This window comes from the organism of the source record quoted next, unplaced genomic scaffold (genome assembly GCF_019419815.1).
Source record: "Pyrus x bretschneideri cultivar Hongxiangsu unplaced genomic scaffold, Pyrus_bretschneideri_v1 Contig124, whole genome shotgun sequence".
Lineage (NCBI taxonomy): Eukaryota > Viridiplantae > Streptophyta > Magnoliopsida > Rosales > Rosaceae > Pyrus > Pyrus x bretschneideri.
The window spans coordinates 452,523-471,502 of NW_025999418.1; the positions used below are offsets into that span (position 1 = coordinate 452,523).

The 18,980-nt window shown below is 36.6% G+C and overlaps 1 protein-coding gene across 1 annotated transcript; it reads right to left on the reverse strand.

The window, feature by feature from the left end:
* Positions 1-424: 424 nt before the first annotated feature.
* LOC125474638 (callose synthase 5-like) lies at positions 425-17,170 on the reverse strand. The gene is made up of 43 exons (XM_048578562.1): positions 17,048-17,170; positions 16,628-16,947; positions 16,417-16,517; positions 14,869-14,990; positions 14,675-14,771; positions 13,728-13,838; positions 13,486-13,611; positions 13,301-13,393; positions 12,883-12,974; positions 12,649-12,775; positions 12,412-12,549; positions 12,249-12,325; positions 12,062-12,140; positions 11,855-11,980; positions 11,636-11,750; positions 10,031-10,365; positions 9,375-9,427; positions 9,193-9,253; positions 9,011-9,092; positions 8,882-8,931; positions 8,674-8,760; positions 7,924-8,046; positions 7,731-7,825; positions 7,557-7,641; positions 7,326-7,486; positions 6,801-6,924; positions 6,612-6,706; positions 6,344-6,461; positions 6,074-6,225; positions 5,519-5,628; positions 5,310-5,435; positions 5,174-5,242; positions 4,729-4,918; positions 4,504-4,621; positions 4,295-4,414; positions 4,093-4,208; positions 3,895-3,978; positions 3,346-3,458; positions 3,012-3,241; positions 1,611-2,408; positions 1,395-1,445; positions 1,110-1,295; positions 425-987 (listed from the first exon to the last, which is right to left on the reverse strand). The coding sequence occupies exons 2-43, from the start codon at positions 16,821-16,823 to the stop codon at positions 751-753; spliced, it is 5,769 nt and encodes a 1,922-aa protein (XP_048434519.1). The 5' UTR covers positions 16,824-16,947; positions 17,048-17,170; the 3' UTR covers positions 425-750.
* Between the last annotated feature and the right edge of the window lie 1,810 nt (positions 17,171-18,980).

Genomic DNA, 18,980 nt, shown 5'->3' on the forward strand with positions numbered 1-18,980 from the left:
ACGCTTACAAGTGAGTTTCAGAGTTCAGCATTCTGATGGTTGAACCACATTCACCATCAAGACATACATCACTTTTGAATATTTGTGTCCGTATAGTCTGGTGTTGATTCGACGTGCTTATACTCTTACGAATATAATCACGATGATCGAATCGGGCGTCGACAATTTGTAAACTTCGCAGAACTAGCAGCCTTATCTTCAGGCTTGAGAACCTGAAGACCGAGATTTGTTCCTTCCTCGGCCGCAGTCGCAAGATAAAAAAGTCAACAACATGCTCAATGCAACATCAACATATTTTACTCCTTGGCCGAGCTCGACTGACGAGTTGGCACGCCCCGTGTTCAATTAAAGGACGTAGTTAGCTTATTAATTACTCGGCCTGCGCGCTACATAGGTTTTGTAATTTTTAGGGTCGTCAACAAGATTCATCACCTTACTCCAATATCCATTTTATTTTCTACTGCAACAAGAACTTGTACTCAATATACATGGCACTGGCATATGCTTTGACGCGCCCTCGGATATATGCATTGTACATTTCATATATGCGACATACGATGGATTCTAATACTATATTACAGTTTCATGTAATCTACACGTCGCTCGCTTTACATGCCATGGAATGAATTTATGTACTCAGTTTCAGAATCTTCAAGCTCTCTACTGGTTTCCTGACTAAAAAGTGTCTCCAAATTTGTCCGTCGTCTCCTTTTTATCTCTCTAGCTAGGTCGATAAATCTGGTAATGCGTTTAGTTTGACTTGTGCTTCTTCCCACCAGTAAGAATACGTTGGATCTGAAGCCCTCGGCTGAAAGCTTGGTTGAATAGCAGCCTGGTCTGGAACTCCGAGACAAATGGGAACCATGCAAGAACAACTACTGGTGCAAGTATAGTGATCCCCATCACGTACTCGTACCCTCTTGCTAGAGCTTTGACAGATCCCCACATTCCTAGCGCCTTCACCAATGGCTTGCACGCTTGTGATATCTGCTCATGCAATGACACCAGCAGCGTATGCAGAAGTTAACATGTAAAATTGTCGAGGACAACAGCAAATAACGGATATTATAGAAAAGCAAAGTAGGTTTCAAGTTATATGAGGCATGTACCATTAGTAGCGCCCATCCCGTGGGCAAGAAGGCCAATAAGCTCACAAAGATGTCACCAACAGTAAGACTGAGGAAAGCGAAAAGCATTCCAATAGTGACGACAAACCCAATAAACAGGAACAACTTGAGAAGCCTGAACATCAGCTGGAAATCTGCACTGAACCTCTTTCTTCCCAACGACACAACCTAAGATTTCGAGGTGAAAGTTCACCATTCAGTGGAATAAATTTTAGAGATATGAAAACATCACTTTCAACCAGAAAGTATTAGAGCTTGAAAACTAACCTTTAGGATGATCATCACAGCGACAATGACCAGCCATGACAGACCATAAACCTGCAATTTGTATACATAAAGATAATTTCAGTTAAAAAAAGATATTTGGCAAGTAGACAAGGAGTTCTGAACGGCTGGTAAGCTTCGAAGAGTATGGAACTTGTTGCATTTTTTGAGAGAAAAGAAACAAATACAAAAGTAAATAAGAAACAGAATGAAGTTTACCATGATGCTTTTATCACCCCTGGCCACATTTAGATGGTACACAATTCCATACTGGAAGAGAAAGAAGCGCAGAGAAAGAACAATCTCCCAAAATCGTCCCAAAACCCCAGTGTGCTGCAGGTGTTCCTGTTCCTCATCCCACCAAGACTCCCAGCTCTTGGTCGCTGGCACACCAATACCACCATGGCTACTTATCCATTTTGTCCAATCATCCCAATCTTCGACTATCTTTTGCCATTCAAATCCCGAAGGGTTAAACAGGAAGGGAGCAAACAGCCACGAAACCACTAAGAACCACATGGAGAATGTGACGAAGATATATGATATTGTACCAGTTACTGCTGAACCGTATATCTGATAAATTATAAGCAGTACCATAAGTTCAAGGCCTTTCACAAAATGACTCCTTGAGTACATCCTGTAATTCTCGGCAAACTTTTCATGCCGGACAACAAAGCCACGACCAGTTGCTCTGTATTTAGCACCGCCGTGCAGCACAGTTCGACCATAATAATGAACTTTGGTGCCAAGAGAGAAGGTGAAGAAAACGGATGCTAGTTGCAGCTGCATAATTATCATGTCCCCTAACGCAGTTCTGAACCCTCTTTCTAGTCCAATTTCCATGATCATGGGCAAGGAAGTCAAAAGACCTAATTGGAAAATAGATTGGGAAGCCATGGCTGCTTGTAGAACATTATTTCCCCTGGTGGCGGCATAGTTCACAATTGTCTTTTCCATTCCACTTAATGACAAGTAAAGTCTGCCGTATAAGTATGCATAGACTGTAAGGACAACCAACTGGATTACAAGAAAACACTCATGTTAGAAAGAAAATGAAAATGAAGGAACCGAAAAGAGAATGCTCAGTTTCTCCCATTACACAAAGAACAAGGATAAGTAGGACTGCAAAGCATAACATTTAGATAACAGGGATATGATTTCCATGCTTCTTTATCAAATACAACTGAACCAGACAAATGGCAAATCTGTACAGTTTCAACCACCTAGTATTTATGTAACGTAGCCATCTATGCTGCCAAAGGCTCTAAGATATGTATGCTAATTTCTTGTGTTCGTCAAATGGCACAGTTTTTTAAATTAGGGGACAAACCAATGTACGTTATCAATGGAAACTGTAGAGGAAAGGACATGGCATAAAACTTCAGATTCTAAATAGTTTGAAGCATGAGAAGTTCTCGGTAATTTTATTTGATACAGCTCGTCAATTTGAATGAATTGACTTGATGTAGCATGACAAGCAGGATTTAAAGTTCACTGAAATTATTTGTCAACATATTCAAGGATGATTTCACTGAAAAATAGCAAAATGAATAAACAAATACAGTAACAGTCTAAGACTAAAAACAGCAAATAAAACGTCAAATATAAAGACAGGATTACCATTGCGCTGATGTAAAACCCTATTGTCGAAAAATAGAAGGACAACATGCGAAAGAAGTCAAAACGGTGCCCTAAGCGATAGATATCCCTGCTAAGCGTTTGCTCTCCATTACCACAAGCAACTTTAGCTTCAAAGAGAGAGATTTGGTTGAGCCCAACATCTCTACCCTTCCCAACTTGAATGTATTCATGGTGAGTAACATTCCCTCGCCTTAACGTTGAATTAAAACCTACACAGCAAGAACTCATGTCATACATCAGATGTTAGATGTGTTTGCTTTCCCACATGCAAACATTCATGCGTGCGCATGTGTGTTATATTCATGAATGTTACCAGCAAAGATGTCCTCGCTCAGATTGATGCCACGGGAAGCCTTGCTCATGCCACCACGAGTAATGTGGAAGATTCTATCAAAGACATCTGGGTGTCCATAGTGGAAGCGGATCCTGAAACCAATAGGTAATTACTAAGTAAATGACTTAAAAACTTTATTGAACCAAATATATATCATATGAACTTCATTTAGAACACTGAGACACATGAATCTTAGTTTCCATTCCGTCTGTAACTGAGGCCTACATATTCAACATAATCAAAGAAAAAGAAAAACAGTGATCTGAAGATGGAAAAGAAAGGGAAACTAGAAAAAAAGGGTATCATGAGAGGTTAGATAGTTCACCGGAATAAATTGGTTTATAAAAATATGCCCTACAGATGCAACACACCTCCAAAGTATGGCAACATTCATTTATTAATTAAATCTAATCTGAACAAATCCTTCGGGACTAAAAGGTACTGCTCTACTATAAAAATGATTCAGATCTTTCTAAAAATTTGCCTTGGATTACTTAAAAGAGTTTAGTACTGGAAGAGAAAACATACTTCAAAGGTCTTGCAAGAACTCTTTGACCTATGGTCACAAAGCTCATTTCCTGATTTGACATAAACCAGGCCAATGAAGAAACACTGCAGTTCACATAAGATAGGAATCACATTTCGTACGAGTACAGGATACAATGGTAGCAATACAATCTCCAACCGTTAATTAAAAGTAAAAGAAAAAGCTAACACGTAACCAACCTTCCAGTAAAGATATGCTCACGAACACCTAAAATTGAAGGAGGACGTACTCCGTGGTCCTCATTAAATTCTTCAAGAAGGTTTCTCATTTTAAATGCTTCTTCTAAGTAATTGTCCTACAAGAAATTGGAAAACTACATCTCAGTTGGACTGAAAAGTTAAAATAGAACTTATCATAATTCAAGACTCCAATAGGTTTCACCTGGTTCATGTCAATGGCCTGAAGAGCTTCTCCTCGAGTAAAAATTATAGCATGGTTCTGGTTTTCCGGTTTCCCTTCTCCAATCTTCGCCGAACCAGGCAACTTTATACGATATATTTCCTTTAGAGAATTAAGAAAATAATTAGTTTTTTACGTACAAAAGGCCACATGGTGAACATGGTGGTTCTGTTATAAGGTCAAAGGATTACCTGATCATGATTGTCAACAGCTTTGACCAAGACAGAATAGTAAACCTTTTGCACCTTTCCACTAGCAGCGTCACTCTCTTCAACTTCATCGATATATGCAACCCGAAGAGAAGGATAACTATAGGGGAAAAACAAGGAATAAGATTCTTCAAGAAAATGAGGTCGGTAACACTACTTTAAGAAATCAAATTGCAAATATTTTGACTTATCAGACAGATTACATACTTAACCATCAGATTCAAGATGTCTGTTGCGCGTCGATCTCCACTGCGTTTCTGATTGCCATAGTTTTGGCAGGTAGCAACATAGGTGAATTTAAGGTCAGCCACTGCTTCTAATTGAGCATAAAGAGATCTCTGGCTTTTCTTTTCTTCTTCTGGTGGAACCGTGATTGCTTTGTAGCCATCTAGTATCTCTGCTTATAACTCAAAATACTTAGAAACCAACATATTTACCTCCACAATAACAACTTCACTAGACACTCAACTGTGTACCATGAAAAGAGTGAAAAAAATGAAAGTGGAAAAGATTATCCACTCGTTGCATACTTGAGTAAGGTGGAGACCTTAGGCATGATGGCAGTATATTTCACATACGTTGATTTCTTTTTTATTTTGACGATGACTAGTTAAACATTAGGGGACAAAAGGTACCATGCTCTTAGTCTTACCGGTTTCATTGGCCATGTCAAGAAAAGCCTGAAGCTTCAGAGCTCGTCGGTAATACATCATTCCTCTAACTGCAACACCAAAGCAATTAGTACCAGAAATAAAACTTGATAGAGAAGAAGATGATAAATCAAATACCAGTCCTGCAGAGCGTTTGTCCTCGTAAGGAGACCCAATGACGAAGCTGCAAAACGTTCTCTTCATTCTCCCATATTTCACTATCCTTTTTACAATTAAGTCGCTCCATGAAGTTATTCCATTCATCTAGAAAAGTCACAAAATGGCTGTCAAATCATTCACACATTGACTTCAAAAGAGTCAAGCATGTTAAATATAGTTTTACTAACCCGGGAAAATCTTCTGTAAGTAGTATATGATTGATACACCGTCTTCATTTTCCATCTCAAGGTCCGATTTGGAATACAGAGTCTCCTCACTGTAGTATGGCGTCATGATGCTGCCAATGGGAAACAACATAAAATGGAAATTATTTTATGAAAAAGACATTTGAAAGCTGAAAACCTTGGCCTGTTATTCAGGACGTTGGCCCATCAGAAAACCCAAAGGCTTCTTATGTGATACATCTTTAATGATAAAGAAATTACAGTTATTTTCAACTGAAAGTTGAAAGAAAACAAAAATTATGAAACTTGCTGCTCCCACTGATTAAACATCGGAAAGAGAAACCAAATAAAGTAATTGGAACCTTTGGTCATTTCGTAAGTCACAATGCTTTCTAATCCAATAATTTAAGGATGCACACATTCAATTGAAAATAACCGAGCAGATGGAGATTCCACTAGCAAAATGAGACCCAAACAACTTGTTTTAAGGAAGAATTGACTTGATGGAACTCAGATATCACCTAAGCTCAATAGCTCATATATATGAACATAACAAACCTGAATGAAAGCATTTTACGGACGCGGGGAGCACGAGGCATATCCATGAACAATGAATTTGTAAAAAATGCAATCCTTCTACGTGCTTCTAGGTTTGTTGGTACGTCAATGGCAGATTCCTTAACTGTTAGCAGCAGATGGAGGCGTCTGATCTGAAATTGTAATCAGCAAGAGGTGTGTCAGATTTCATAAATTATTTATAACATGAACTATCATAGTATTGTTACTAAAAAAAAATGACTGAAATATTAAGTAGTTTTATACACTTACCTGTTCTTCCCACTGTGCTGTAACTGGAGGAGGGAACAATATTGCAGGTTTTGCATCAGTTCCAGCAAAGAGTTGCCTTCCAGCGTCCTTGCTACTATGACCAACTTCAACCAACTCTCTACGAAATATTACATGAGGAAATGCAAGAATTGTTAAGATTTATATGGGAAGCATTCAATCATTACGATTCTTTAACTTAACAAATTAAATATTTTACAACAAAAATTATTTTACTACTACAAAAATTATTTTACTAAAGTTTACCAACCGGATCTCATTCACCATCATATCACGAGTGACTACTTCCAGCATATCTTGAAGCAACAACACCACTGAAGATCGCTTGAATGCGTCACCATCTTTCTACAACATGAAAGAAAGTGGCAAGTTTGTATTAAGATAATAGCCAAAACGAGCACATACTGCAGAATTAATTATTCTTTCATATATGACTCACCAAGATCCCCACAAGCTCTACAAATTTCTTGCAAAGAGTGGGCAAAGAACCCATTCTAAAATTTACAAGAAATGTATTCTTTGAAATGTTACTTTCAATTTCCTTCACGATGATGCCAATTATCCTGTCAGATAATAACCCAATCAGAATTTTTTGTAATGATCAAAATAAGATGAATTCTCTACTATTCTTGAATAATCGACACTGCTTAACAAAACGAAAATGAAGAAATTGAGCACACTTCCTTTCAAGTGGTAGCCTTGCATTATACTATGAGAACCTCAATTTATAGGAAAGCATCGACGATATAGGACACTACTGATTAGCCACAAAATTATTATCCGTGGGAAAAGAGGATGGGGGGCCAAAGCAGTGAATGGTGGAATGAATTTAGCACACTAAAGGCTCTAAATACTGTTAGCATGCAATTGTAAAGGCCCAAATATCAGTTTAATCCAATGCTTGGGTAGTACCAGAAATTGAACACTAATATTAAAAAACAAAACACTATGTAGCAGTACCAACCTTTTCTCATTGTCTCCAACTACCAGAGTACTAAGGATATGTTTGAAAGATTCATAACATTCAATCACAGCACATTTCATATATTCATCCGCACATATCCGCTTCCAGAGATCGGAGTCCTTCGATTTAAATTGAACTGCCATATCTAATGCTATTGGGATCTGTAAAGGTAGACAAAGTCAACAATAAAACCTCGTAACTAAAACAAGACTTTAAAAGAACTGTACTGACTTTGCTAGCAAGCAAGAAGGGCGGCCACTGAATTATCTTCAGGCTGGGATCTGATGAATACGGAACTAGCAGTAAATCCATCTCCCTGAAGTAAACGAACCCAGTTTAGTTTTTACCTCATGATGAATAAGAGGCTGAAGAAATGAATAATATAATTATGTTGGGGAGCATTTCCTGTCATTTATGAGATCTTCCTCACGGAAGCTACAGATCACTTCATTCCACAACTGAGCAAACTTTGCAGCTTCACTTCTTCTGCTTGCTGTAATCTACAGCCAGGAAATCATGAATGCTAAATATGTGTGCAAATTATAAGTGAGTTTAAAGGTTTTACTTTAATATGAAAGTTGTAAAAACATTAATCAACCTCCACGAAACGCTTTGAGAAAGAGAATCCCCTTTTTGTTGACTTATCTGAAGGCACTAGGTATGTGTTGAATGCACCGGGTAGAGACTGGAACCTTGATCTTAGCATACCCAGTGTTCGAATCTGTAAAAGGAGAAAAAATATATGCATAAAAATCAGAGACAAAGTAAAGATAAGGCGTATAAAGACTACTGTTCAACTAGAATACACCTGTTTGTAAAGAGATCTAAAAAGAAGCATGCATTGAATACAGCCATTGATTGAGTAAACAACATGATTGTCGTCTTAAGCAACACATATTTAGGCAGATAAGTGTAAATTTTATTTGGTTTAGAATATGATCCATGTTAATTTCTCTCAAAAAGTCTGTGCCAAATTAATATGGGAACAATACAACATTTTGTGTTGAAATTTTAGACAAACTTAGATTCAATTCTCAAACCCAAATACGGAAGTATGCTAGAATGGTGCACCACATTTACCTATGACTTTTCTTTTGCAAATTAAAAACATAACTAGATAAATTGGCCAAGGTATCATGTTCAGTAACAAAGAATGACAGAGCAGAAGTCAGACAATTGTATCTCAACGTATGTATAATTTTATGAATGACAGAGAACAGAAGTCAGACAGTTTTATCTTAGCAGATGTATAATTTCATGAATACACAATATGGACGAGAGGTAACAAATAGTTTTGAAATTAGGGAAAAATAATTGGGGAGAGAGACAGAGAAAGTTGAAGGATCACCTCTCCTAGGCGATCAAATGCGCCAACAACACCACCATACAAAGTCTGAAAGATAGCATACCATATTTGAGTGTCCATCAAATAAACCTGCGTTTAAATTCATGAAATAGTATGAGATGGTTTAAAAAAGGTATTGTCAGAAATTTATACCCTGACAAACTCAGAAAACTGTCAAGATATTGATTCAAATATGGGAAAAGATACACACCAAGACTACTGGTGCCCAGAGTGACACAACTGCTCCATAGTTGTTTTGAGCTGCATCAACAAAGGATTACTTAGCATAAAACCGCAAGTTGAAAATCATGCAAAGATTAAAGCAATACAAATGATTTACCGTTAGGGAAAAATTCATGCCATTGATAATCTACACGACGAATGTTCATAATGTCTCTAGTTGGCTTCACCAACGGCCTTATCTGGAAAAAGGATAGGACAGAAAATTAAGAACACAATTATTAAAATATAATTCATAAAAGGAATCTAAAATATCATAACATGTTATATGACAACTCCCACCTGGATAAGATAGCTAACTGTAAACTTGCAAGCCAAAAGCAGCACCCAAAAAATAGTGTACCTGAAAGTTGGATAGGAAATCAAAACAAACGAAAATCGGAAACAACCAACCCCAAAAGAAAACAAGAAGCTAAGGCATATAGTTAGGATGGAATTGGGTGCGTGTTCCTCGTCAAACTCACTTAATAAGGGCAAATTGACTTTCATGCATTCCCCTCCCAATATAGATTCTTGGCTGCAGAAAGATAAAGATTAATCAAAATCTTTTACAGCATAGTCCATAAGCAATTAATTTTTTTATGCCAGAGAAACATAAGGAGTTATTTTTTATTTAAAACAGAGAAAACAAAACAAAAGTTCTGTGGTCTTTCATGCAAAAGTTCCCTTTTTTTCACAGAAAAGAAGTAATCACACCAAAAGTTTCTCAGGAATAATATGAAATAAACTTTGTAAGTACACCAAGTCATGCCTAGTAAGTAACTAATGTCAATATTAAGAGAAGCTAATTTAATCCATCCAAATAGATAGCACCAAGTGCATAAACTCTGCAAGTACATTTGTGCTTAACAGATACAATGCATAGTGTTGACCACGAAAAAACTTATCATTAACTCCAAGATCTCGGCTCCATACTAGGATTAATCATATGGATGAATATGACTAGGTAAATGGATTTTAGATACCACATAGTACTTTTCGTCTCATGCACTGGTATGGTCTAACCATTAGCCAGCATCAATCAAATAATTATTTCATAACAGACTGCTATTCGTTAAGTCAAACACAAGTAAAACATAGTACAAATTTTGCAAGAGAATGATCTAGGAAATAGAAATACCTGTGACCACCACAAAAGGAACCTAATGATATGCCAGTCTGAGTTTTCAATCCAACGTCGGAGCAGCGGGAAAAGGAACAAAACTGCTCCTAATAAATTTGGCAGCAAATATACTGCAACAGCCATGAGGTATAAAGGAGGAACACCATTGATATTCTTAAGGAATGACAGTAAATCCATAACTTGTTTAGGGGCATTCTGGAATGAATGCACATAAAACAGAGGAAGAATGATTGCCCATGCAAGACTAACAATTATCTTGAGAATATTTCGCAGCACATCAGTGAACCTCCACCTATGATATCCCGGGAAGTTCAAAACAATATCCAAAATGCCTACATCAAAATAAGAAGTAGATATGAGAACACATTGATAGAAACCTCGCTCGAAAGAATACATACGAAACAGTGGAAGAATGAGTGAAAAACTCAAAAGAAGTTATGCAAGGAATACTGGGCAACAGCCAACAGTAACATCTGATCTGGACAATGCTTTCCACAATGGGTACAAAACTATTCAGCTTAAGAAAAATCCTTTTCTAATAAGCCTCCATTACGTCTAGTCTCCTTCACATATTTTGCTTCTTAAATATTTTGTTCTCTCGATGGAAAATCATAGCTGCATGATTAGTTCATATTTCTTTCAAAATATTATTTTCTACATGAAAAAAAGAAGTTCATTACGAAAGGAGAAACATGTATAAAAGAATGGAAAAGACATTCACTGGAGCTGAGAATTGGAGAACTCAAACAGCACCAACAACCTTAAAAACAATAGAGAAAAAGGAAAGAAACAAAGGACTAGTAAAAGCTACATTCCAATTTGAAAAAGAAAAAAATTGCAACGAAATAAGTATCCCTGAATTCAGAAGAGGTTAGCCCTTCCATGTGAAATAATCCAAGCTAACAAGCGAACCTCTAGATGTACTTTCGCCTCCAAATTTCACATGGCAGGATGAAAGGAGAAAGAGAAGGGTTGTCCATCGAGTAGGAATGTACGATATACAAGAAAAGGCCCTTGGTGCCACAAAATCATATATTACTGAAACAGGAAGTCATAGTGAATGGGGGGAAACCCCCACCTTGAAACGTAGATGTGAGCCATATTAAGCCAAAAACGTATATCACCTAGAAACTCTGGTTTTGGGATGGTTAATGAGGAGCATTCCAGACAACAAATGTATAGAGACCAGGTGGGGGGATCCTCTTTCTATAATAGTATGGATAAAAAGATGTCCAAAAGACTAAACTGGAAATATTCTACACTCAATTCTGTCCCTAACCATATTTGTGCAAGAGCCGAAGTATTATATCGATCAGCCAGAAAACTAAAGCACGCATGACCTGAGCTTTTCTTTTCCTTCTAGTTTCACCCAAAATAGAAACGAAGTCTGATCTATGCATCTTCATTTATATAGTTAGTGAAAGGCCGTTTGTCACAACATTAGTCCTTTTGGCCCCAACAGCTTACAAGGAATTGTTCTCCACAAAGTATGGTGAAACTTCTAAGAAAATTAATTATTGGCTCAGGCACATAATAGCTCTTATAGCGTACAAACATAGATACAACATTTGAGAACTGCAGTTTTAAGTTAGAATGTCATACTTTGAAGGACGCGAAGAAATGCTGCTGTGATGAAAATACTTGATAGATCTCTTAAGACATTCTTTTGAAAAATATCCAATGGTGAAATCCCTCTAAAAGCAACAATGAGCATAGCCTGTTATCCAATTCCAAATAATATATTATTGAAACAGACAATAATAGTGAACCAAGGGACATGGTGTCATTTTAGAACTTATCCATTGTGTTGTAAATAAATACCTGTAGAGCCAGTATGTAAAAGGTCCAAAACCTGTCAAAACTTCGAAAAATGTGCCAAAATGTCCGAGTTTCAATAAAATACGATTTTCCTGTGCTTCCAGATTTTCTTCTAGAGCCCTTTCTTCCCTGGAGCGAGATTTGTTTTATACAAGTTCGAGAAAACTAACATAAGAAAGGGGGTGGCAATGGTTCAAAATGCAAGAGTACCTGCACCAAGTCACGCGTTGATTTGAAAAAATCACCATCATCACGCATGGGCCAACCAAGAGAGAAGCAATCAGACGACCTGAAAGTAAGTAAATTTAAATCGAAATCATCTCAATTTAAGTAGAATAAGAGGCCCTAGATAGAAATAAAATCCCAGTCTTTAACTCAAAATATTGATAACACAAACCAGAAATATTCATTGAGATCGTCATAGTTGCACCAAGCTATGTGAGGAGCTTTTCCATTTTCGCTCTTCTTGGCTTCCTGGAACATCATAACAAACATCCTCATGTGTATAGCATAAGGGCCTGAAACTTCTTAACAACGCACATGCTTCTGAGGCAACATACCTTTTCAATTACACGGTATAAAGGGGTTATAACTTTCCGTAAAAAAGCCTCATCATCCCCACCATAAGAAGGCTTTATATTTTCCCCAGTAACGATGCTGACATTTCCAGCCAACAGGCCATGGAGTTCATATGCCATCTGAATGTATAGTTGGCATCAATGTGTAAGAAGTCAGCACATAATTTTCATAATTACTCAGAAATAGGCTACCCGAAAAAGAAACCCACAGATCATTACATTATGAAAAATATAGCACAGACATTCTGGCATAAAGCGGACATTCGCTGCTTCACCCCAGATGAGAAGATATAAGCCCATATACAGTATCTTCCTTTGCTGAATTTCTTGCTGACCTTGGGGAAGCCTGCATGGAGATCAAGCATAAGATCCAAAACATATAGCATAAAGCAAAAATAAAAATAATTGAAACATGAACCAATTACAATTGTTGCAGATACCATAGCATCTAACCTCAAACTATGTTTTCTTCCCAAAAATTTGCACCACGTTTTGTAGTTCTTAAAAAGTTTTCCCATAACTTTATCAACAGCTCGATCATCCATCTGCAAAAAAGGATGAGCTTAGTTGAAGGCCAGGAAGAGCTAAAAGGCACACAAAGGGGAATATTTTTCATAAAAAGATAGTGCTTCGAGCACAACAGTGAAATCAACAATAAAAAATTAGGAAGAAATCAGAAAGGAATTCAAAGCATCAAAAGGAGAAACCATACTGGACCATATGCACAGGCATCACATTATCACATGAATAAATCTGAATCTAACAATACAAGCTCTGGCATGCATCGACGTAGTTGATCTGGTCACCATCAACCGATCACATAAAAGTAAAACTTTTGTGATGAAAAATTTAACTGACACAGCCAACATACCTTATTAAGAGGTTCGGGTTTGGGATGAAGCCTTATATGAGGATTTGCGAGTAGGGATATCAAATGCTCCCTCTGGTTCCTGACGTTGTCTTTCTGTAGCCCTCAAAATAGGCAAATGAGTTAATAATTTCTTCAAGGTCATAGAGTGAATCTTAACCATTGAAATCGGTCATTTTTATACATGCCTGGAATCCAAACATGGCCCTCAGCCAATCAAGGAGGTCGAGATCGCCAGCTTTGTGACTGTTCTCCAATGCAGTAGGCCAGTTCAAACCACGAGTGTTCAATAGTGCACCGACTGCAGCCTTAACCTTTAACAAGGAAACAGAAAAAACATTCAATAAGATCCAACCAGGTGCCAAAGAATAAGAATATAAGGTACCAAATTATATGACCACTAACAGGATAAATATCAAGGGTGTAATACCTCTTCAAGTTGCATGATAGACTGTGTAGCACCAGCAGAATCCAAAGGAAGAATGTTATAGGGAGCATAAATTTCTGTCTTTTCTTGGACATCTTTAGCAGCCGCAATAATCTGCTCAAAGCATTAAAATATTTTTATGGCAAACCGAATTGGATATTGGAATCATTATGTAACTGAAATTGCAAAAGTCACTCTCTAGTTTCCGTCATTGATCAATGGATTCTTCTGTACTTTAAGAACAAGGATTAGTGATTAAAAAAGGGCATTGTGCTTATGCTGTCACTCCTCCTGCTTTCGGTAGAATATTCTGTCATAGGATGTTTAGCCGTAATTGCTAAACAGCAATCAAACTGATATATCAATACATGAAAAATTCAAATAATAAGACCGTAGCTCTATTACGTGTTTGATAAACCGCATCAAATGAATTCCCTATCTAAGACTGAATTCCTATGTTATCTCAAGTAAAACATGGGCAGATTTGCAGGTTTTGCCGCAGAGTAACAGAAAAATGTTTACTGTTTCCAGATGTTTGTGAGTAATCATTGCAAACAAGAGGAGCTACCATTGTTCTTAAAATATAGAGAAAATAACCCATTAAGCAATGAAGAATCCTTTTGAGGTACATTACACACAAAAGTAGTCCAAGTCTTTTCCTAGAGTTTTTTCCAAGTCTTTCTAGGTCTTCCTCTACCCCTTTAGCCCTAAACCTCTATCTCGTAATCACATATTCTAACAAGAGCGTTTGTTGATATGTCCAAACCACCTTAACTGATTTTCTCTCATCTTATCTTCAATTTCAGCTACTCCTAATTTATCTCGGATATTCTTGTTCATAATATTGTCCCGACACATTCACATATATAAATAATAATAATAATAATAATAAATAAATAAATAAATAATAATAATAATAATAAGAAATGGAGGTAAAGTTAATTACAAACCTCAGGAGCAACTTCATCAACTTTCTCAGTCTTGTTAACAGCGCAAAGCACTTCAAAAAGGACTCCGGCAGTGCGGTAGGCTTTTCCCAGTTGGGCTCTGTTTTGAGAATTTGGAATTCACTTCAGCATACAATTAATTAATTAATTAAATAATTAGAAGAAGAAGAAGAAGATTATAATTAGGGATTATTCACCTGTCAGCCTGCTCGCCCTGGTCAAGAGCTCTGACATAATGCTTATAATATTGCTGATAGAAGCTTTTAATTTCTCTGTCATCTGTGTTTTTAACCCGAGAATTCAGACTTGATGCATTGTCCTATAAAATCCAACATCCATTCATATTTCATTTCATTCTCTCTCTGTTATTAAATACAATTAAATCCCAATTTCAAATCAACAGACAGCCCAAACTAATCAAACCATCTCCAACCCTTTGTCTAAAACTTAAAATTTTTAATCCAAAAAATTTAGATTTTAACCTAAAAACCATTTTTCTACTCTATCCTTCCAAGTTAAATTTTGAATTCGAAATCATTAAAGAATGAATTTAGAATAATTTTTTTTCCTAAAGTAATATTTTAAAAAAAATTATATATATATATATTATCCTAATTTAATTTTATGAACAATTTTAATATAAAAATATTTAGATTCCGATAAATATTGAAAAATCACTAAATCAACATCATGAAACTCGTGTAACATTACAGAACAATATGAAACACATAAAATATTTTTTTTAATTACTTTAGCCGTTGAATTTAAATTTGGACTGTTAGATATTTTTTTTATAGTTGGATTTGATCAAATTAGATCTTAACTGTTGGATTCAATGAATTTATAAATATAAAACTAAAAAAAATATACATATATGGTGGGTCAGCCCCATTAATCAGGAGGGAATCCTGGCTAAATTTGACCCAAAAATGAGTTGTAAGTTTAAACTCCTATTTGCTTCAAGAGTTGGAGCAAGTTAAGGCAACTTTAGAACCTAAAATTTGAGTTTTACTCCATGGATGAAGTAGGTCTTAAAATGTAAATTGTTCATGCAAATTTTTTTAATAAATCACTATAATTTTCTTCATTTAAATTGAAAAATTAGAAATCCATGGAGGTACCCAGTTAATTTCGTAATTAGATAGTTAACTAATAAGGCATATTTGTCGATTTACCTCCGAATTTGTTTAGAGCTACCAATTTTCCTCATTAAAGTTTAATTTTAGCCGATTATCCCTTGAACTTTTTATAAATAGTCAATTTCCTCTTGACACTAGATTTTAAAAAAATTTATCCAATTTTCCATTCATTTTGGTCATACGAACAACACATGACAATTGTGTAGGGCAAAAAAAATGGAAGATTGGATGGATGAAAGTTGAATGAAAATTTTTAAAATCAAGGGCTAGGAGAGAAATTGGCTATTCATAAAATTTTAGGGATGATTGGTTAAAATTAAAGTTTAGGAAATAAATTGACTAATTATAAATGTTTAGAGGATAATCGGTTAAAATTAAAGTTCATAAGGAAAATTGGTAGGTTTATACAAGTTCGATTGACAAACCGACAAATACGTCAACTAATAATTATTTAATTGATTAATGAAAGTGGTTTTAAATGAGGGAGAAGGAGGGGGCTAGGCCAGAATTGATTAATAATTAAATCCATAATCAATCAATATACGCAGGAATAGGATGAAGCGATTAATGGATGGAAAAAAATGAAGAAATGAAAGAAGTTATTACCCTCTCGAGTCGTTGGAGGAGCGAAGTCTTGAACTGGCGGACGCCACGGCCGCTGGAGCTCGGATCCAGTCGGTGCGCCTTCTCGAACGCATAGAACCGACCTATTCACACACACACGTACACACATTTTCACAAACCCCGTACATGTGCAATGCAATCAAGACCTAATTAAGTACAATATTGGTATTAATTAATCAAGACGACGACGTACAGAGATAGGCGACGCGAGGACGCTCGTTCTCGATCTCGTTGGCCACTCGGAGGATGGGAGCGATGGAGGCGAGAGCGGAAGGGACCACCTCGTTGTCGAACACCTCAGTGGAGAAGGTGGTGGTGGCTGCGCTCCTCGACGGCCTTCTCGTCAGCCCCTGCGGCCCGCTAGGGCCTGGCGGATCCAGGTTTGACATCAATCAATCAATCAATGGTGCCTTGATCGATCAGCACTTCCTCTCTAATTCTGGATCTTCTTCTTCTTCTAATAGTAGTAGCAGACGTAGTGCGACGCTTGGCTTGCCTCCCTAGCTAAGCTAGCTGCGCCAAATTAATTCGCATTAAAATGAAATGAAAAAAATGTGCTTGGTTTCCGAGAAAAGGCATGAAAATAACAGAGAACATGCGATTGCGTACGTACATCTCATTTACCATGCTGCGACGCGATCTCGTAATCGAAGAAAATGTGATCATGCGTACGTACGTAGAGGTCGGCGCAGGTAGAGAATATCATATATGAATTCAAAGAATATCAAACAACACGAAGAGAGAGAGAGAGAGAGAGAGAGAGAGAGAGAGAGAGAGAGAGAGAGAGAGGGGGGGAGTTTGTTTGGTTTGTTGGTGTGAAGGAAGCGAAACGATTCTAATTTCTAACAGACTGGAATGTGCATTGTTTGAGCATTTACAGAGTTTACAGGCGCAGCTAAAGCGAGATATATGACTCCAATGTAAGAGAGAGAGAGAGAGATGGAGATTTAGAAATTAGAAGAAATGGTTTTGGATGGAAGGAAGGACACCGTTTTCGGAGGGAGGGAAAGCAAACAATGGAATAACCAATAATTTTGAATGGTTGGTTGGTTTGGGATGGATGGTTGGCCGTACATGTACCCGTTTCATGTAAGTTCTCCTTGTTTTCTTTACTTGCTGCTTGCTTCCTTTACTGTGGGGTTTCTTTGTACCGATGGCTAGCTTGGTTATGAAAATTCCCAATTCACCAAAAAAAAAAAAAAAAAAAATTCGGTTTTTTCCTCGGCCACAAGTACCTTGCATTACAATCCATAACTAAGCCCTTCACACATAAATTCCAAATCTAGCTAATTATTTAATCTATGTTTACTTCATTTCCTAATTTCAAATGAACCCTAATACCGATGGATACCTTCAAATTAAAGTGAGTTACAATTAACCATTTTTAGGCTCAATTGGTTCGATTGATCTTTCAATAGTATAGCCATCAATTTTATATGATCACTATCAAGTTACTAAAGTTTGATTTTGTCTGGTTCTCAAATTATGCCTCTTTCTTCAATTAGTATTGATTTGTAAATTAAGATCCTTCAAAGTCAAATTAGTAAGGATATTTGGTGACAAGAGACTAATGTAGGAGATGATTTCTCTTTTGTTTACTTTGTGCATAAGTTTGCAGTTGATTAATTCTTATACTCCATATTTTCTTTTTGTCAAATGATAGATTTTTGTCAGATATGTTAGATTAGTCACCGACGGGGTTTAATCTTTCAATAGTTTAGTCATCAATTTTATATGATCACTATCAACGCCGTCATGCAAAAGCTCAACATCTCTCCACCACTATTGTAAAGGGTCATTTGCGTAATTGAAGTGGCAGCTGAGGAATAAGTTGTATATGAACTTCATAGTAATCAAAATAAACCCATCTTAATTACCTGATTAATAATCACCACTAATTGAAGTGTTAGCTGAGGAATCTTAATGTGACTTGGAACAGAAGCTTGGGTCAGTACTAATGCTTTTCCTGCCATGACCCTTATTCAACCACGAAACTTCAAACTTGATGCATATTTTCTTATAAAATAGGAACATCGAGTCATCGATGCCTGGCTTTTGATGGTGATGGGACAGATAATGGAAAATAATTACGAAAATAATAAAAGTGACACACATCAGGAGATGTGTCTTTTAGATTTGAATCTACCTTAGTGCATACTTATCGGATTTACTAAATGACGCAATGAACATGAAATATTAAACTGTTCATCTCCACATTAAGCCAAGACAATAAGCAATACTTTTTTCACACCAGCACATTGCAAGTTCATATGTTTGTTTCATTGGGGTTTTGAACAATTTCTGAATTCATGAGAGCTTTAGAGAATGTACGTGTAATTCTCTTAAATGCAATACCACATTTTCTCCCTCTCTTTTCCGTCCGTAAAATAGGCGTACAACAAAAACATTTTTATTTGGCAAAAAAAAAAAAAAAAGAATAAAAAAAAGAAAAAAAAGTGGTTTTGGAAAATGATCACATGGTTTTCTACGCTGCCACAAACTCAGCACCATCGACAGAGCTTTTGAGGAAAAATTGTGGCGTTATA